The sequence below is a fragment of the Rattus norvegicus genome, chromosome 6 (genome assembly GCF_021556685.1).
Source record: "Rattus norvegicus strain SHRSP/BbbUtx chromosome 6, alternate assembly SHRSP_T2T, whole genome shotgun sequence".
NCBI classification, from domain to species: domain Eukaryota; kingdom Metazoa; phylum Chordata; class Mammalia; order Rodentia; family Muridae; genus Rattus; species Rattus norvegicus.
This window is the reverse complement of record NC_141539.1, coordinates 144,618,821-144,639,481: the sequence shown is the minus strand read 5'-3', so window position 1 is coordinate 144,639,481 and position 20,661 is coordinate 144,618,821. Positions and strand designations below refer to the sequence as shown.

General features: G+C 46.6%; 2 protein-coding genes, 1 non-coding gene and 1 pseudogene across 4 annotated transcripts in view; 3 read left to right on the top strand and 1 right to left on the bottom strand.

Annotated features, from left to right (window-relative positions):
* The window catches only part of Dnah11 (dynein, axonemal, heavy chain 11), a 316,147-nt gene extending 310,428 nt beyond the window's left edge, over positions 1–5,719 (top strand). The window contains exons 78-82 of the mRNA XM_087554982.1: positions 202–384; positions 465–580; positions 3,413–3,525; positions 3,955–4,095; positions 5,091–5,719. Of these exons, the coding sequence (XP_087411108.1) occupies positions 202–384; positions 465–580; positions 3,413–3,525; positions 3,955–4,095; positions 5,091–5,338 (801 nt within the window). The 3' untranslated portion in view covers positions 5,339–5,719. The remainder of the gene's footprint in view (positions 1–201; positions 385–464; positions 581–3,412; positions 3,526–3,954; positions 4,096–5,090) is intronic.
* The window catches only part of Cdca7l (cell division cycle associated 7 like), a 45,644-nt gene continuing 29,988 nt past the window's right edge, over positions 5,006–20,661 (bottom strand). The window contains 9 exon segments of one of the 2 annotated variants that reach the window (NM_001034953.1): positions 5,006–6,227; positions 6,617–6,753; positions 7,938–8,087; positions 8,859–8,981; positions 9,586–9,756; positions 9,858–9,929; positions 11,304–11,660; positions 14,247–14,375; positions 19,601–19,735. In NM_001034953.1, the coding sequence (NP_001030125.1) occupies positions 6,209–6,227; positions 6,617–6,753; positions 7,938–8,087; positions 8,859–8,981; positions 9,586–9,756; positions 9,858–9,929; positions 11,304–11,660; positions 14,247–14,375; positions 19,601–19,735 (1,293 nt within the window). In that variant the 3' untranslated portion in view covers positions 5,006–6,208. 2 annotated transcript variants of the gene reach the window in all.
* Positions 12,626–12,765, top strand: LOC120093422 (small nucleolar RNA SNORA7). Its single transcript, XR_015623593.1, has one exon. It is a non-coding gene; the product is annotated as a small nucleolar RNA SNORA7 (small nucleolar RNA).
* On the top strand, positions 12,829–13,321 carry Rpl32-ps3 (ribosomal protein L32, pseudogene 3; annotated as a pseudogene).

Here is a 20,661-nt window from a genome sequence, read left to right as displayed (position 1 = left end):
ACAGGCAGGCAACAGGAAGAAATAGACTCTGAGCCTGGCTCGAACACTTGAAACCTCAAAGCCCCCACCCAAATTACACACTTCCTCCTACAAGGTCACCTCCTAATAGTGACACTACCTATGAGCCTATGGGAGCCACTTTCATTCAAACCACCGGTCACCAGGAACAACAAAAATCTCTATGTATTTTAACGTTTTAAGGTTAAGAATATCTTGGACGACATTTTGGAGAGACTTCCAGAAGAGTTCAACATGGCGGAGATAATGCAAAAGAACCCAAATAGAAGCCCGTATATTCTCGTTTGCTTTCAAGAGTGTGAGAGGATGAACGTTCTCCTCCGGGAAATCCGTGTGTCGCTTCAACACTTAGACCTTGGTTTGAAGGTAGACTTACAAGTGGGACAAGGGAGGAGCCTCACCATACTGGAGGAGGGTATTCACGGTGGCCTTTTTCTCTGTGCAAGGGAGAGTTAACATTGTCTCCTGATGTGGAAACCCAGCTGTCCGCCTTGAGTTATGACCGGGTCCCAGACACATGGAACAAACTGGCTTATCCATCTACTTATGGCCTGGCCCAGTGGTAAGCAGCTGGCTCTACTGCCACCGGCAACTATAAACATCTGCACGGGGTCAGCCTTCCCTGTTCTTCCAGGAGAACCGTTGCTCCATGACCATCATCTTGCAGACTCAAATTTCACTTGAGTTCCTCCTGGAATTTAGCTCAGTTAGTTCATGTCGGCTAGGCCAAGATTCAAATTCTTATTTATTGGGTAACTACTCTTTGACAAGGTACCTGACCTTCCCATATTCATTTTTTTCATCTGAGAAACATGTAAGCAAATTTTCCTCACTGATTTAAAGTCCTACTTGAGTTCGCATGTTGGCCTTTTCTTCCCTCTATTTTCCAAACCAGTCATTACTAATGTACTCATAGATGACTTTAGACAGCCAGAAACAGAAACCAAGACTGCTGAAGGGCTGGTGCTTTATCCCCAGCTGCTCTGTGGCCTTGGAAGATAATTCAGAAAGTATCACATGACTGTCTACTCCTTTAGCATGCTGAAGTTCCTTGTCCTGTATGTTTTCCTGAATCAGAATCAATCTGGAAGGTGCCATTAGAATTCCAAACGACAGTGGACCCTGCCTGTCTTGGTTTCTTCTCCTGTTGTGCCTAGGAAAAGTTGGTTTGCTTTATAGCTCCTGGTTCCAGGAACACTCTACCATTTGAAGGGAGCCTCGGTGGCAGCAGCTTGAGAGAGCTGGTAACATGCAAGAATGAAAAGGCAAAGCAAGGGGTAACAGTGCTAAGCTCATTCTCCATTTATACAGTTGAGGATCCCAACTTAGGGAATGATGTCGCACGTATTTATAGTACATTTTCCTCATTATCAATTAGTCTAATAAAGATAATCCCTCGACAGGCATTTCTAGAGGCTAAATAAATTCAGAGGTGTGCCTGTGGGCCTGTCTCCTGGGTGATCCCAGACTGTGCTGACAATTAGCACTATTACTGTCTCCTGGGCACCCAAACATTGGCCAAGGGAAATGGGTGCTTCTCTGTTTTTCTTTCTATTGCTGTGATTAAACACTAGCGAAAAGCAACTGGGAAGGAGGGTTTATTCACCTCAGCTTATAGTTCTAGGTGCAGTTATCACCGAGCAGTGTCTCGGTAGACATGGAGGCAGGAACTGAGGCAGAGACCATGAAGCATCACTGCTTTCTCCCTTCTCTCAGCCACGTAGCATACACAGCTCAGGCCCACTTACTAGGGAGGACAGGTGTCTCCCCCTGGGGCAGACCCTTCTATGTTAATTAGCAATCAAGACAGTGCCCAGCAGTGTGATCTAGGCAAGTCCTCATTTCCCTTCTCCCAGGGGACTGTAAGTTGACACATTGGTGAGCATGGGCAGCACAATTGGGTGACTTCCAAAGGAAATAACCACCCAGGAGAGTGAGCACAGACTCAGTAGTGTGGTAAATGTGCAAGAGCTGGCTCTATTTACCCAGACAGGGAGGACCTGCATTTAGTTACTGTTTATGATGAATAAGTTTGGGCTTTTTCCCACCATTATCTTACCTTGCACTAGCTAATTTTTGGTCATTTCTTTCTAGGTTGTTTCTAACCTTTTCTAACTTGTTGGTTTAGTTTTCCTTATAATTCATTTATCTCTGTACTGTTCCTATTTAGAGAGGATCTTTACAATGTAATTAATACACTAAACTTTGCAAACACAACCTAAGTCAATACTTCCCCAAGACCTCTCAGTCTACCTCCGAGGGTAAGCTGCCTCTAGGTCCATCTTTTTGTTCTGCTCACCGACCTGTTTGCTCAGAACTGCTTTTCCCATCTTGCTCTGAAATTTTACTTTTCGCATAATATAAACAAAGATTAGGGCTTGAGAGATGGCTCAGAGGTTAAGAGCTCTTCCAGAGGACACGGGTTCAATTCCCAGCACCTACATAGCAGCTCACAACTATGTGTAACTCCAGGATGCAACACCTTCACACAGGTACACATGAAGGCAAAACATCAATGCACACAAAATAAAGTAAATAACACATAAATTATATATACACATACATGCATGTATGTGTATACATACATACATACACACACACACAAACCTAAGAGGGCATCAGACTTTGGAATTAGACATCAGTTACAGACAAGGTTATAAACTCACACAGATGCTGGGAATTGAATCTTACTCCTCAGAAAGAGCAGCCAAGTGCTTTTACTTGAGAAGCCACCTCTTCAGGTCCTCCCACCATGCCATCTTAACCTCAACATTTCTTTACACTCTAACACCTGTTTTCAACCGAACATCACTAGAGATTTCTTTCTGCCAGGATATGAGGGTAGGGGTAACAAATATTTTTACTAGAAGACTATCTCCCCCTTTCAAGTAATTAGTCTGTGTGGGACAAACACTTGCCTCTTATTCTTTACTCTGGCTGTACCTTTCCTAGCAACTCTGGGATTGCAATCATGATGTGAATGCACGAACCCAATGCATGCATGAACGTACCCACCCACCCATGCACACGTGCACGCACACACATGCACGCACTCCCAAGCACTCCTACTGCATCCTACAGATTGGTGGTATTTACTAACCTGGCTCAAAAGGTTAGTGTATACCATCTAAGTAACAGCCCTGTCAAGAGCAGCTGGCCAAGTTGTCCATTATCTTCTGCTCCTAATGTTGACAGGAATGGGAGCTGTAGATATAACCTCTAATAGGAAGAAACCAGCCCTGTGAAGGGGCACTACCTTGTGAGTCAGAGGTGGCTCTTTTCCCTCTTACCCTGGTGCACTCCAGAGCCCCTAAAACTAGCCCCACCCCATCTTCCTGGAAGAGGTCTACTTACTAAAGCATCAGTTCATTTCTTCCTACGTCCCATTGACCAGGTTTAATGACCTCCTCTTACGCTGCCGGGAACTGGATACTTGGACTCAAGACCTCACCCTCCCTGCTGTTGTGTGGCTTTCTGGGCTCTTCAACCCTCAATCTTTCTTAACAGGTATGGCTGGGGGCAAGGCAGCCACCGCTGCTGATGGGGGTCACACTCCTAGCAGAAGTCCTGCCTGGCTTTACCTGTGTTAACTTCCTGCCCTTCTCTACCAGTCTTCAAACAACTATTTCAAAGAAGGGGTAGCAATGAGGGTTCCAGTTAGGAAGGAGAGGGCCCCCAGCATAGCTGCAGTAGTGTGGTATTTTCTAGCGAAACTGTCACTGTCAACTGAAGGCACACAGGTAACTCGAAAGCAAATGGCAGTTGCTGCTCTGATATTTCCTTGTTTGTGACTACGGACGCAAACTGGTCCTGTAAGCCTGTTTGCCCAGCCTAGCTCTAACCTACAACACCCCACGGGATACTGTGAGCTATTGGGACCCTATAAATAGGTTTTTTTTTCACCACCTTCAATTCCTCTTCCTTTTCCTCTCAAAGCAATCATGCAGACCATGGCTCGAAAAAATGAGTGGCCACTGGACAGAATGTGTTTGACTATTGATGTCACTAAGAAAACGAAGGAAGATTATGGCCACCCCCCCAGAGAAGGTGCATATCTTCATGGGCTCCACCTGGAAGGTACAACCCCTAAGGAATGCACTTGGAACTGACTTAGTAACAAGCTGGTCCCTGTCCTTCCAATATCTCCTGAGATGATCATCTTGTGTTGACTGTACTTCTTCCTCCTCCCCTTCAGACAATTTAAACATTCAAGTGTATATGTAATGCAAGCCAAACCCGTGTGGCACTCGGGGTGATGGCTGTCACTTTAAACTGCACGTACATCATCAGCTAGGGTTAAAAATTCAAAACCTAAGTCCCACATGTAATCCGTAGTATTTTGCTTTTCACTGCCATCAGTTCAAAAATCATGCCCTCTGCTTTTAAACTTTTTGTGTACAGAGGTCAAAGGATAACTTTTAAGAGCTAGCTCTTTCTTTCCATCTTGTTTTTGAAGCTGCTATTTCCTCCAGACCACATACGCCAGGCTAGCCCGCAAGATCGACCTTCCCAGAGTACAGGCACCACACATGTATTTCCACATCTTGCTTTCAATATGGACTCTGGGGATCAAACTTAGGTGGTCAAGTTGCCAACACCTTTTACCCACTGAGCCTTCTTGGCAGCCCCTGCCCTCTACTTTCTAAAAGCTCTCAGTAAATCTACTCTATAATATCCTGCTCCTGGGTGTCTCTAATCCCGAAGGAGTGTCAGCTGATGCTGCATAGCTCTATCTGTGCACTTACACCCCAGGACACCTCACCTGCCGCACACCTCACACTGAAGCAAATGCCACAGTTCAGATATCTCAAGGCTGGGTAGGAAAGGACCGGAATGAACTTGTTCCAAGCTTGGTAAGTGCAGTGGGAAAGGAGGTTAGAGAGTTGTATGTTTCTTTCATGAGTTTGAATTTGTCAGAAATTTGATCTTAGCGGTTAAACCATTGAACATCTCAACCACACAAGGATGCCACAGAAGGATGACAACATGGTAAAAGTGGAGCATTTATTGCATCAAACGATTAGAGCATCAGTGCCAGCATGCAAGTTACGCAACCGTTGTTTCTGCCACAGGTGCCAGGTGGGACATCCAGTCAGGAGCCCTTGTTGATGCCCGTCTTAAGGAGTTAACATCCACGATGCCAGTCATCTTTGCCAAAGCCATACCCGCAGACAGACAAGAAGTTAAGCATGCCTATGAGTGCCCCGTTTACAAAACCAAAGCGAGAGGCCTCACCTACGTGTGGACGTTCAGGCTAAGGAGCAAAGACAGGATAGCTAAGTGGGTCCTGGCAGGTGTAGCTCTACTACTAGAAGCATAAACGGCCTTGGCACAACTTGCATTCTTCCTGCTTCAGCCAGACCCAGTGAGCATGCTTCAGTAACAGGTATACATTCTTTTGTTAGAGAATTATTCCTTGAGGAGGGGGAATCACAGTACACAAGAACAAAAACGCTAAACACCTCTAAGGGATGTATACTCATTGATTTTAGCTTTCCCCAACACCGTGGCTTATCTCATATCCCTAAGTCTCGGAAACGATGCAGTGAGGGTTCTATAAAAGGCAAGATCTCTAAAAAGAACTTTCAAAACATAGAAGCAGCAGGCTCCAGGCAGGTCCTGAGGGAAGAAGAGGCAAGCACGGTGAGGCCTCCAGTGTCTGTTTCTGTTGTCTCTTAATAAAAAGGACGCCTCACTCACAGTGTGTGGTTAATTGCACTTGATAGTTTAGAGTAACATTCTTCAATACAAATTTCTGACGACCCAGAATTCAATGTTGAGAGCAGGGTAAACTCTCAGGTTTGAGCTATCGTCACTTGGGAGGCAAAGTGACAGCCTCTGTAGAAAGGGAGTGACCATGGTGGAGCTGACCGTCAAAGGCAAGAGCGGTTAGACAAGGTCTTCGCTATAACTTACCTGAGCATTAACTCTGCCCCATTTCAAACTGTGCTTTTAAAATCTTCAGCAGACACTTGTAACAATTCAGGTCTGTATACAGATTTCTCTGCTTTACTATTTTCCTGAGAAATCTTTTTAAGCATATAAACTTTAAAAAAAAAAAAACAACCCCAATAGTATTAAAACTAGTAAATTCTAGAAAACAAGCGTCCAAGGCTAGCACAAAGAGCCGGCCCGTCTTGTGAGACTTCGCCTGTGACGTTGGAGCGATCCCTCTCCTCTCGACGATCTTCTACAGCTGCTTCTGTAAGCTAAAAGACGGAGGAGTGTCTGTAAGGAGATGACCAGACCCAAGCAATGGAAACAGCACTCTAGGCTAAGATGGTCCCAGAATATCCAGGGTGCACACTCAGAAGTGGCTCCACGTGCCCTGAGTACAGGGTGCCGAGCGTGTCTCCGTACACTTCCATACTTCAGAGTTCCTGACACAGCCTGACAGTTGGGAATGGGGGCCCAGCTTGCCCAGTGTGCTGCTCAACTCTCCACTCTTGAGGCTGCAGAGGCCAGTGTTTTGTTTTTTGTTCTCATGGCATTTCTTTTGCACCAACACTTGTGCAAGTGTTGGAAGGGACTCTGAAGTGAGCTGAAAACCACAGTCTACAGGATCTCCCACACACCTTTACTATGTCACTATACTTACCTCTCCAGGTACTCCTTGACATTATCATAACCGTAGAACTTGGCCAGATGAATGAGAATCCCAGTGGCACAGCGGCCATCTCGTCTCCGGCAGTAACTGCAATTGCAGATCCCACGGCAGGGAGGACATGTCCACTTCTAGGAGACAGAGGAGAGATTGTTCCTTTTATCCACAGTCTACACAGGAGAGCTGGGTTCAAGCCTCTCCTCTGGTCACTCATTGCACAGCGTTCTTCAGTCAGCATATGAGGGACTGGCCAATGCCTCTCCTGTCAGCTTCCCAGGGACCCAGCAAAAGTGCCCACTCCATGACAAAAGAAATTAGACACGTCTGTTCTAGACATAACCAGATACCACTGAGGCAGGACTATTAAAAAAAATTAAGCTGGCTTCTAAGTTCAGGGCCCTATGCAATTCACAGGCCATGCATACATACAGGCTATGATTTTACGAGTCATGTTTGGCACAAGAAAAGGTAAGAATTCTAGCTCTCCTGATATGTAGCTTTAATACTAAATCACTTAGTCAAAACAGTATGTCTAGAAACAGGGAACTGGAAGTGTGTGTGTACCTATATGTATACATATATATACATACATACATAAACATATACATATATACACATTCTGACTGCTGGAAGAGGTCGTGTAGGTTGAACACAGATCTCAAAGTGGCAATGCTCAGGTTCAAGGCAGTGGTTACTTTGATAGTTTGGAAATGGCATTTCATTTCTCATCGGATCATAAGCATAAACAGGTTAAATATACGCCTTAAAAGGCTGGGGAGAGGAGCTCAGTCCAACCAGAGTCCACATGCAAATGTCTAGGGATCGTGGTGTACACTGGGCAAAGAGAGGTGAGAGGCTCCTTGGGGTTTACCAGTCTAGCTGGATTCTTGATAACAACAACTGGAGTTGCCCTCTACACACAAATGCACACACATGCAGCGCCACACGCTCTTTTTTTTGTTATAAAATGCCTCGGTGGTAAGCCATGTTAGCAGGTATGAGACACAGTACGGTTCTGGGGCAGCAGGAAGCACTTAACTGACTTACCCACCATTAGATGGGTCAAAACAGATGAAGAGAAATCACTGTTAGAGGAAAGGAACGGGGTCTTACTGAAATAAACCCTGGCTTGACTATCGGAAACCCCTATGGGCACCTCTTCACCCCAAGATCTCAGTCACCTGGTCCTCCTTCACCTCCCCCATTGTCTTAAGAAGTAGGAGGGGAAAGCCATGAACAAGAGCACTGTACCCGCCCCCCAGGGACTGCAGCCTTCATCCAAACATTTATAGCAAATGCACACACTGCTCCTTACCGGATCCAGCAATGCTGTCCGCACATCCTCCCCATAGCGATTCCGCAGGCACGGCCCACAGAACTGGCCCCGCACACCGCCACAGCCCTGGTTCCGACAGACCGTCTTGGTGTCGATGGTCTTCTGCCGGCACTGATGGCACGTGTTACCCTGTGGATAAAGCAAAAGAGGTGAGATTTATGGGGACAGAGTACAGGAACACGGCCTCACCCAGAGTCCGGCAGGACTGTTACAAGGGACAAACCATGTGGACAAACCTTTTACTTTAAGCAACTTCAATTCTAGGGCCAGAGAAGCACCGTTGGGGCAGATAAGGCTAAGCAAGGGGCACAGAAAGAATAAACAATCAGGAACAAAAGAGAGACCAGAAAAAGATTGAGGAAGGGACAGGTGACTTAAGGGGCAGTGAGCCCCAGGGGACATGAACTTGGCTCTGATCTACAGCTGGAGCCCTGAAAACCTTCCATGTTAAATCTTGTTTTGAGAGACTGGCAATTTGATTGGCACTCTACTATTCACTATTTTTAGTAGTATCAAAGAAAACGGATGCAGAATATGCAAAGCCTCTCTGCAGGCCGAGGCCATCGCTTAGAAAAACACAATTCGTATCAACCAGAAATGCCACTTTATCGTATCGGGAGCAGGTTACTCCCCAGACACCTTCAATCTTAACATATAAACATGCTTTTCTAATCCAGTACCAATCTTCTAGGACACAAGCCCCAGGAAGCCCTTTCCCCTGAGCAGGACCGCTATGCTAGGTGGCCTGTCTTTTCCAAGGTACAGTGGATCCTTAACACCACACACACAGCTTAGAGCAAGCCTTCAGGAGCACAGCACATTTGTAAGCGACGTCAGACTTGGAATACCACTGTGTTGGAGGGTATCGGTGACGCGCACCCTCCTGAAGATGCCACTTACAAGCACTTTATCATAGACTTTATCTCGCACAGTTATGGCGATATTTTCCAATTCTTCCTCGGTGATGTCTTTCACTGAGCGGAAAGAAGATATCCGGTGCCTTCTATACTTCTGGCATTTCCCCTGAAGAAGTAAACAAAACCAGGAGAGCCTGTCACACACCTGCACACTGAAAATCAGGATGAAAATAAACAAGCTTAGAGCGCAGGGTTACGGAGTCTCTATTGTCTGTGTGGTCGTTTGCCCCAACCCACACTCCCTTGGGAGATCAAGACAGCATTGGCTGAGGAGTCATAAACTTGGAGGGGATAAGGAGGTAAACAGCCATGCCCATATATGGAGCGGCTCCCAAGTTCCTCCCTCCTCCCCAACAGCCACTCCTGAAGCGGACAAGAGGAACTCTTGCATCTTTCATAGCACAAAACTGCAAAGCTGGCTTGGCTGCTGCTGGTAAAGCATTGGATCAAAGCCAGAAACTCCTGCATGCTGCGCAAGTACTCTCTCCCTGAGCCACCCAACGTCCTCAGCTCTGTTTTAGACAAAAGGACTCCTAAGTCATCTGCAGCTTAGCCCAAGGGTCTTTTCAACGCACGCTTTCACAGGAGCAAGGTGAAAACTCAAGTTCTCAACTCCTGGAAGCCTGCTGACTCAAGACACCACCACAGCCCGCCCCAGCATAGTGAAATACTTGCACTTGAGGCCCATTTGTTTATTCGTCAATAATTACCCCACTGATTGTCTTTCTTCTTCTGAAACTGTAAAGCTCTTCGGTAAGCTTGGTGGCTGAGAAGGTGAAGTTTTCCAGAGCAAACTTTTCTGGGGGCCGTGCGCTCCGGGTTGGGTTCACGCGCCGTGTGATCTGTCCCTCTGAGAAGGCCCGTCGAGGTGTTCTCCTCCTCTAAAACCAAGGGCACAGACAGATGGAGCTGAGTTAAACCGAGGGTGGCTATGAGTTCCCAGAAGCAGGGCCAGTCTGGGAAATCAGGAGTTTCAACTTACAGAAGCTGAGGGTGGTGTCCTCACGGGGAAGAAATCTGGCACTGAATTCAATTCCGCCAACAACTGAGCAAGCTAAGGTTCAAAAACAAAGGGGGGTCTGACATCAGTCAAGGAGACAGGTCTGAGCCAACACCTCTCCTACGTCTCCGAACTACTCACTATGGCTTCCATAAACCTCAGTAACTTAATAGCCTCACGTAAGAATTCACCTCCTGAGTTAGAGGAGGATGCCGCTGTTCATCTGAGTCAGCATCACACCCCTTCCTTATATACAGAGACAACAGAACACAAGGAAGACATGGTTGCCTTGGCATGTCTGGGGCCAGGAGCATCAGGTCCTGATTTCACCACTATCTTAGCAGTGTGACCCGGAGCACATTTTACAAACTTGAAACTCAAATATCAGCTTGACCCACCATCTGGACGGCCCTCAGAACTCCCAGTTCTGCTGGGGCTTAAATGGTGCTACTCGATATAGTTCCAGCACCAGGATGCAGAGGCAAGAGGATCAAGACCGCTCTAGTCTCCCTGCAGCTGCACCTCAGACATTCCCACCTCCACACATACATACATCTGTCTCTACCCTCAGAGACCTAACGCCAACCAACCAGGCTCTTTACTCGGGATTTTCAGGTTTTAGATTTATATTAAACATGACACCACTAAGAACCGCCACGTATACCAACAAATGCAGACAGACAGAATGCTAAAATTTCCTTTAGCCGAGCACTCCCATCCCGAACAAACAAAATTCACAGGTTACTGTGTTCTCTTAATTTGCTAGGGGTAGGTCTGTGTATAAAGTATCAGCAATGTGCATTTTTTTTTAAAGGATGGCATTTAAAAAGCCATCAACGAGGAGAGAAAAGAAAATTATGACCAGTAGAATCTCTTTTTAATTTTGCCAGTGTAAAAATTAGGAAGAATTACTTTCAATGATTGGGCTAAGTTACTGACACAGAGCACATAGCAAACCCGAATACACAGAACGAAGGTTGCTCTAGGTTGAGCTAACCACCAGGCAAGGCGTAACTGAATCAGAACACGGCAGCGGCTGCTTTAACTGTGGCCATTTCTCATCCCTTCAGATGATGTCTCTGGAAGAGTGGCTTTCAGATAGAAGCCACCACCTGCCCACTGCAATTTCCCCCGGGCTTGGTGACAGCCCAGCAACTCTTTGCTTCTTTCTGCGGGGGACAGTGCAGCTGGGTCAGTCCCTCTAACTCTCCAATGCCTCTGCCAACTTAGAACTTAGCCTGCTCAACCACGAGCAGCAGCCTCCTGCCTCCTTGGAGCAGGGATAAATGGTCCTTAGCCTTTCCATCCCCAAACCGGAGTTAATCACAACACAAATGTGCCCCAGGGTATACTTTCCCTCAGAGAGCAAAGCTGTGTCAGCAACCCTTGGGGTAGCTGGCTATGGTCCTAGCTGCTATGAGAGCGTACCATGGCCTTGTTCTCTTTGATGTTCATGGCCCTTTTCAGCAGAGCATCTGAAGTCTCCTGGCTCTCAGCCCTCGACTCGTCCTCAGCGTCAGAAGCAGAGTCTTCCTTTTCCTTGGGCTGCCTGCAGCTCTTCTCTCTTCTAAGATCCGTCTTGCCGCCCAGCAAGTGCGGGCTATTTTTATCTGGCGTTTTTGCCGTTTTTTTGGTGGGGAACTGAAAGGCTACCCGGAGGCCAAAACTGCTTCTCGTGGACTGGCGGCCTCTTCTAGGTGCAGCCTCCTCTTCATCATCATCGTCCTCCTCGTCACTCATCATAGGATGTGTTTTGTCACCATCGCTCAGCTCTGACTCTATGAGCTAAGGGACAAGGAGAAAGGAGACTGAAGAGAGTCTGTAATCACCTACCAAAACTAGACCAGGCGACTGTTCTAGGTAGGAATACAGGTCAGAATTTGCTCCACCACATGTTCCTGCCTCGCTGGACAGACACAGAGCAACAGGGCCAACTGATGAGGTGCTGAAACCTTCAAGCTGTGGGCCACAGACAATAGACCCTGGTATTCTGTCCTAGTGATGGAAAACTGATTCGTACAATATGTCCTCAATGCATTCAATAATGAAGTTTGTGAGTAGGCCTACCCTGAAACTGTGTGTGTTGTGTGTGTGTGTGTGTGTGTGTGTATCCATCTATCTATCCATCCATCATCCATCCATGCATCTATACCTATCTCTCTATATATACAGTTTTATACACACACACACACACACACACACACACACACACACATTTGTATATATCACACAGTATATAGATTTTAAGCAAGAGGGGCTTTGGGAGCAGTTTACTTCCCCTCATTAGAAACAAAAACTCCTTAACTAGGTATCACCAAGCTAAAGAACTACTAGCAGTTAAAGAAGTCACCTAGTTATGAAACCCATCAAGTTTTGAAGGTCTTCGTGTCTTTCTAGTGACAATCTGAAACATCTGGGAAAAAACACTGGGTGTCTGAGCAGAAGCATCTGCCCAGAGCAGAGTGGGTGAGGCAACCACAGGACTTACAAGCCCTAAGTGATGCCTGAGGGAAGGAGAGCAATGGAGAAAGCCACTGTCACCACCAACCGTCCTGCAGGTTGTGTCCAGCGTTGTGTAAAAGCTGATGACATCGAATAGGCATAAGCTAGCCTCACCTCGCCAGCAAAGGAAGGGGTATTATCTATTTTCAGACAAATAGTCTACTTTCCAGTTAGCACTAAACACTTATGCTTTTTAAAATCATCTGCCTCATGATGTTCCTATGAATCAGTTAAAAATACAAATTTTTGACCTCTTGGGATCGCGTCTGGAGAGTGGCTAGTATTCTGCCAGCTTCGGAAGCAGGAGGGAGAACAAGTCTAGCAGAGGTACCCATTCCATTCCCAGTTTGCTCAGTAGCTGGTGATTGGAAGACACTCTGCAACATCACTTAAGGCTTGAGACACGCAGCTCCACCTCCTCCCAGGGTTTTTTTTTTATTTTTTAACTAACGTGGCTCTGACTTTTGTAAAAGGCATCATGGCTGCCCTTCGGCCTCTGGTGAAGCCCAAGATCGTCAAAAAGAGGACCAAGAAGTTCATCAGGCACCAGTCGGACCGATATGTGAAAATTAAGCGAAACTGGCGGAAACCCAGAGGCATCGACAACAGGGTGCGGAGAAGATTCAAGGGCCAGATCCTGATGCCCAACATTGGTTACGGGAGTAACAAGAAAACCAAGCACATGCTGCCTAGCGGCTTCCGGAAGTTTCTGGTCCACAATGTCAAGGAGCTGGAAGTGCTGCTGATGTGCAACAAATCTTACTGTGCTGAGATTGCTCACAATGTGTCCTCTAAGAACCGAAAAGCCATCGTAGAAAGAGCAGCACAGCTGGCCATCAGAGTCACCAATCCCAACGCCAGGCTACGCAGCGAAGAGAATGAATAGATGGCTTGTGTGCCTGTTTTGTGTTCAAATAAAACCACAAAAACTGCAAAAAAAAAAAATACAAATTTTTAAAAATTATAAACAATGCCATGGGGTACTGGGGACAGGAAGGGCACATTAACAAAAACTTGGATAAACTCCTCTTAAAGGTTTTAACGTAAGTGACAGCAACACATGGACATGAGTTTCTTGTTTTGTACAAACATACCACAATCACTGTAAAGGAAGACTAGCTCAAAATATATAGGTGGCCTCTGCATCCTACATCTTTATAAGCCTAAAACTATTCCAATAAAACATTTAAACTAATCAGATATGGTGGCTCATGCTCAGTATCTCAGGCAGGTGCCAAAAAGAAAAAATGCTACATGTTCTGGGCCAACCTATGGTGTGAGATCTTGGCTCAAAACACAGCCGCCGCCGCCACCACCACTGTAGTGATTTAAAGAACCTAAGACTGAAATGCTAGTGTGCAAAGACTGACCTCAATAAATGGAGTAAAAGAAAGAGATCCACGAGGAAGCCCTTTCATGGTGCAGGACCCAGGGCAGAGTCCCCAGGACCTGGCAGGCCTGAGTCATCCACAGTGTTAACAAAATCCAAACCAGGGGGTATGGGACCCCCACTTGGCTCCATTGCCCCTGTTTTTGCAAAATTAGCTTCCTAAGACTATGACTTTACATCCAAGACACAGCTCGAAGAACCTCGTTACCCCAAGACTGAGGGGCAAAAGAAGCTGAAGCTGCAATGATATAGGCCAGAGGACGAAGGCAAGACACGCCCTGACCCCCAGAGGTAAAGGGATAGTTTTCTCTAGGACTCTAGGGGACAAATATACTTGTGTAGGCAGGACCACCATACACCACCAACAACAAAAAAACATCTCTTATGCGTAATGTAACATCCCTGGTGTAAAAGTAGGGTTCAAAACCAGGACTACAAACATCAGAGCCCACACCTCTTGCGTTGGCCATTACTGTTACCTCTGGGTTACTGCCTATGTTCAGCTCACTCTCCGTAAATCCTTCGAAATCTTCATTGTCCGAGTCTGTGTCCTCTTTGAAAATCCTTCTAAGTTCTTCTGTGAAGTATTTGGAATGCAAACACGCATTCTGCCAAATTAAAGACAGGATAGAGTAAGACATGGTGGCATAGATGTAGAATTCTAATACTAGGGGATGAAAGAGAGTAAAGGTGGAGACAGGATTCCAACCCGAGACTATACACAGGGAGACTCTGACTCAAAAATCAACTACTACAGTCAGGCAGTAACGGCACATGCCATTAACACAAGCACTCAGGAGGCAGAGGCAGGCAGATCTGTGAGTTTGAGGTCAGTCCGGTCTACAGAGGTAGTTCTAGGACAGCCAGGGCTACACACATACACACACACACACACACACACACACACACACACACACACACACACGCATATACACACTCCTATCTCAACAAAGAAAAGAAAACTCACTGCTGAGGAAGAGAAAAGAAAAAGAACGGCAGTTACAGGGGCGGTGAGGAGAGATGAAACTCACAGCTAGTGGGCAAGGCTTTCTACTGAATGAGAATGGTCTGCAAATGGGAAGGGGAGACAGTTACACAACACTGTACTTAAGACCACTCAAAACGGTTACAGTGGCAAGTTCTACATTATGAGTCTTTTTCCACAATCACAAAAGACACAGAGCATGTATTTTTCCTTCCTTTCTCCTTCCTCCTTTCCCTCACCCCACTTCCTTCCATATCCCTGGCTGTCCTGGAACTCTCTCTGAAGACCTGGCTGACCTCAAACCAAGAGATCTACCTGCCTCTGCCTCCAAAGTGCTTGGATCAAAGGCGTGCACCACTAGGCCCAGCTCACAGCAGGCATTTTCTAAACTTCACAGAAATGAAAACCTACAAACAAGAAATTTTCTATCAATACAGTGCCTCAATCGCTTCTGCAATGGCTGGGGAGTATTGAGTTCAGAGTTTCTGGCCCCAGAAGGTTTTCACACAGAATGTTGAACTCGTGAAAAATGGACACCTGCACACTGCTTTACTCCCTACAGCCATAGGGAGAAGTCTCCTGTGGGTGACTGTTTAACTCCTTCAAATACAGTGGGTTTCTCTACAGGAAATGCCAAGGCTCTCCCACCCTCACCTTTCACTACAGACCGTACTCCATTTCCAGTGACCTGAAGGTGAGGAACTGATGGGAACCTGTACCCTCTTCACCCTGTGGCTCCTCTCTTGGCAGACTGAGGGGTGTGCAAAGACATTTTCCAACAATGACTCCTCCTTTCTTTGGAAATATTACAAAGGAGGAGGGAAGCCTAGCTCTCCTAAGAGTGTGTGTGAAAGACAAGAGGAGGAGGAATGTCAAGCTCAAAGGGGACTGACTCCCTTGCAGCTATCTGCAAGGTTAAAACACTGCACCAGGACTCCGGTCCCTTATCCCCAAACCCATAAAGCAGGGACCTCTCACAGAGCCACATTTGGTTGAGACCCTTTTTTCATCGCTGCCTCTCTCTGGCTTTAATTATATACTTCTCAAACTCCGATACCTTTGAGGGGGAAAAAAACAAATATAATAGAAATATGGAACTGTGGGATACTCAGAGGAAAATGGAGAAAGGAATGCCTACAGCTAGCATATCTAAGAATATCTTAAGAATATCTCCTATGAATTATCATGGGTAATTGGAACAAGTCTGCTCAGAGCTAAATTACTTCCTCCCTTTGTTGTTAGCCGTGGTACAGCTGCAAAAAAAAAAAAAAAAAAAAAAAAAAGACAAAAGGGAAGTTTATTTAAAGAGAAACTCAAATTGTATTTAAGGGAGGGAGCCCAGACTCAGCTACACATACTCTGCACAAGTCGATGCCACTTCTCTCAGCTGGACAGAATGAATCATAAGCGTGTGAGTCAAGTGAAGCTTAGACCAGGGTGCAAAGTTAATAAAAGAACAAGTGTGGGGCTGGAGGGATGGCTCAGTGGTTAAGAGCGCTTGCTGTTTTTGCAGAGGATACGAATTCTGTTGGTAGTTCAGAACCATCTCTCAACTCTAGTTTCAGGGGTTAAACACCTCATAGAAGGGTGCACGTTATACTCACGCACATGAAACATACCTAAAGAAAGAAAAAGGGAAAAAAAAAAAAGCAAGTGGAACACAGCTGTCTGCTAAGGAAACCCACACAGTACAGGAAACATCTGGTCAGCCCCGGGGGGCTTTTCTGGGGCAATGGCTTCAATGCATAAGCTCAGTGAATGTCCAAAGATCCAGTACAGAGCCTGAAAGAGAATTCCAACCTTCCTGGCAATTTCTGTCCTAGGAAACGGTGATCAGTCCTGATGGAATTAAAACAACTTTTCTCGGACTCAGGGGCATAAGAACTGTTTTCCACGTGGCTCTCTGAAGCCAGTCTCACTGAATGCTTGGGTAAAGGATAACGCAGCTCTTTGTTTTCTAGAAGCTGCTCCTTACGCTACTGAGGCATTCCAAGTAACCGGTATCTATTAGGGCGAACACTGTAAGCAGGAGGAAACATCAGAGGCAACTGAGTGCTTTATTCTGAAGCTCATGTGGCATGAAAGGACTGGAGAGCCAGGGCCTGAGTATCAGTGAGATGGGCATGTTCCAACTGCCCAACCAACATCCGTGGGTGCCTACTGAGCATGGAGGTGCAGAAGGCTGCATGCTTGAAACAAGATTAAAGGTCAGGTTCTGGGAAGGTAGAAAGCACCCTTGCAGATATGAGCTCCTCCTTTGAGGAGAAGCAACCTGAGGCCCACATAGAGGCAGACACACATATTCCATCATGGAGAGGGAAAGGAATCCATCCAGGAGGGAGGGCCGTGGAGCAGTGGCTATGCTGAGGGAAGTCAGCATTCGTGCTGTCATCGCAACAGGTAAAAAGTGCCACGGGAGGAAGCGGCTAGAAAATGGGTTTGCCAGCCCCACTCAGAACTTTCACCTCCCGAGAGTTTCGGTTTCCTTTGCACTCCACCAGCACCTGGAGCCCGCAGAGTAAAATCAGTATCTCTCTCGTGGCCAACCAACGTCTGCTGGGGGTGCAGTCAGCCCTGGAGCCTGGCAAGACTGGACTGGGAAGCAGTTGTCACAGCAGTAAAAACAGTCAGCATCTCACGACGTCCACATGCTCTGTATGTCTCAGTGTCCCCTGGCATGAGGGCTCCATTCTCCCTCTCTACCCCACGCACAGGGAGACTGGAGGCTTCTCAATAACATCAGAGCCTAACCTGAGCTCAGTCCTACTGATTCCAGCCAGACAGGGCTGGGTGCTATGGCAGCCTCAGACTGTAGAGGGATGAAGGGAACTCCACCAACTCCTGGGTACCAGTCACGGTGATGGAAAAACAGCTAGCAGGAGGGGGATGGTGCTGAGTTCAGTTTCCCCTGAGACAGACAGGAAATGCCAGGCTGCACGTCAAGACCACCTGACTATTTCAGAGAAAACAATGGTCACTGATGGCCGTCACCTGGGGAAAGCAACTGTACCTTGTTAGGTTGATGACATTATGCAGGTGAAGGCAGGTACAGGATAGAACGAGGCCTGTCATTGGATGAAAAGGAAGGCGGGAGAAAAGTTTTAGAGAGGAGGTGACCAGAGGGAGAGGAGAGAGAGCAGTTTTGAGAACATGGAGGCGGATGTTAAAGATTTCTCTCTGCACATGTACAGGTTGTTATGACTATTCTTAAGGGATGGAGTATAGAGGATGCTGTATGTCTACCTGAACAAATTACATCTTACCCAGGTGGGCGGTTTATATCCTTATCAACTCGTGGTAAGTTAATGGGTGTGGATGTATTGCACATTGAGTAATTAACATATAAACCTGGTTGCTGGGTTTGTTGAGTCATGTTTTCACTGGATTGTTGGGAGTGTAAGCAGAGTCCATGACAGGAAGCTGTGCTAGGCTATACAGAATGCTTAGGGCTAGCGTGACGTGAGGCCACGCTAGCACGGCCTGCGAAACATGATGTAACAACCCGCCCAGGGGACAGTGTGAGAAAGCAGTAACAGAGAAACAGCTGGAGCACATGGATCTGCACTGAGTGAGAACTCATGGGAACAGGCTGTGCGTCTTTACTAATTACACCGCAACGGTACCTAAGGCAGAAATCCAAGGAAAACTAGCCAAAAAGTATAAGACCATGCTAGACATCGACGGTCTCACATTCAACCCAGTTCAGTGGCAGCCTTAGAGTGACTTGTGAATCCTCGAGCTCTGGAAAGAAGAGGAAGACCAAACAGAACCGCAAAGCATTCGTGAGAAGACAAAAGACCTCATGTAAACAGAGAAAGGGACACCAAAGGAAGACAAAGAAAATTAGGGAGACAGCGGCACTGCCTTTAATCCCAGCTCTCAGGAGGTAGAAACAGGCAGAATTTCAAGGCTGGCCAGTACTATACAGCGAGGCCCTGTCTCAAAATAAGGGGAGAAGGCACTAAGGACTGCACAGGCTGATACCACCGGCATTGACAAAAACCATAAAGAGTAAGGGTTCTGCAGTGACTCAATCTATTGTGGTATAAGTCCCTACAGAAAAAATGTGAAACCAGTTGCAATGATTGGACTTGATGAGCTCACCTAGTAGAAAGCTCTGGGGACAAATGTCAGATAGGAGGAGGCTGAGCAGTGACATTAGAGGAGCCCCATATCCCTGGAAATACCCATCCTACAGGCCATCCACAGCTCCCAAGAAATAGGGCAGGACTAGCAGACTCCTTCTGCGAACTGGCCTACCTGCAGCAAGGTGGGTTTAATTTACAGCCTGTTAATGGAGGGGAAATAAAGAGCCCGGAGGAAGCATCATGGAGGCTGGTCATCTGACTGGTCACTCTGTGTCAGGTACATAAAGCTCCCAGTACCTAACTCTCAGAGAACTGCACCTCACATTGTCTTGTCCAAGGTCATTAGATAATATCCTCCCAGGCTCTGCAAAAGTGGAGGAACCACCACCTGGAACCCGTCTCATAGTCGCACACTGGCCTTGACCCGTGTGGGATGTGAGGCAAACGTAGCCCTCCCCCTGCTGGCTGTGAGAGCCATCGGTGACAGTTCGGGAAACTGTAGATTTAATCACATTTAGTCCTTTCATTTAAGACAATGTCCACAGCCAGAACTAAAGTAACAAGCATTCAGAGACCTCTCGCCTGTTTCTGGAAACCTGAAGGTAAAACTCTGAAACACTATCTCCAATACCTTACAGCATGATCACCTCAGGACCACACACCCAACACCTCACCATACCATCAACTCAGGGCTTGCACTAAGAGGAGAGAGCACCAGCATCCAGCCACACCTGTCTAGAAAAGAAAGACCGACCCGTACCTGTTTCTCCAACTCCAGCGAGTCCAAACTACCACAGCTCTCTGACAGGTTTTCCATGGGAACATCATCCTGGAAACCCACAAACTCTTCATCGTCACTGGGGGCATTGAAGATGTCAGCTACTTCTTTGGGGATCTGTTTTTGGATTCAGAAGAAAAGGATGAAACAAGGGCTGCCGGGGTTCACTTCAGGGCAGAACTAGCATTGCATTCTTAACCCTGAGCAACAATGTTTCAGTAGAGACCCGGTGGTGGGAAAAAAAAAAAAAAAAAGGCAGCATAAGAGTCAGTGTCTGAGAAGGCAATGAACTCTTTCTCTTGATGGAAACTCACCATGTACGATTCCAGCCAGTAAGCTCTTAACTCAATTGTCACCTACTGTTGTTATTTTTGGTTATCCTATGTGGGTTCAGAGATGAACTTTTGTTCACACACCCAAACAAGTGGCTTTTCCTTTTCTATGCTTGGGAGTCATTTAAAGCAGCTGTGAAATTAGTAGAACTTACATGCCATCAGTGACAGTCACCCTCAGAGACCCATATCTGTCCAAACTAATAAATATACATCTTCGAGTACAGACATAAGCCACCTATTTATTTAAAACCAAACCAAGCCAAGCCAGCACCTGTAGACTCATCATCTGAAATCACTATTTGTCTGTACATCTGTCTTAGGGGTTGTAGTCCTGCACAGACATCATGACCAAGAAGCAAGTTCGGGAGGAAAGGGTTTATTCAGCTTACACTTCCACATTGCTGTTCATCACCAAAGGAAGTCAGGACTGGAACTCAAGCAGGTCAGGAAGCAGGAGCTGATGCAGAGGCCATGGAGGGATGTTACTTACTGGCTTGCTTCCCCTGGCTTGCTCACCCTGCTTTCTTATAGAACCCAGGACCACCAGCCCAGGGACGGCACCACCCACAATGGGCTGGGCCCTCCCACCCTTAATCGCTAATTGAGAAAATGCCTTACTGCTGGGTCTCATGGAGGCATTTCCTCAAGGGAGGCTCTTTCCTCTGTGATAACTCCAGCTTGTGTTAAGCTGATACACAAAACCAGTCA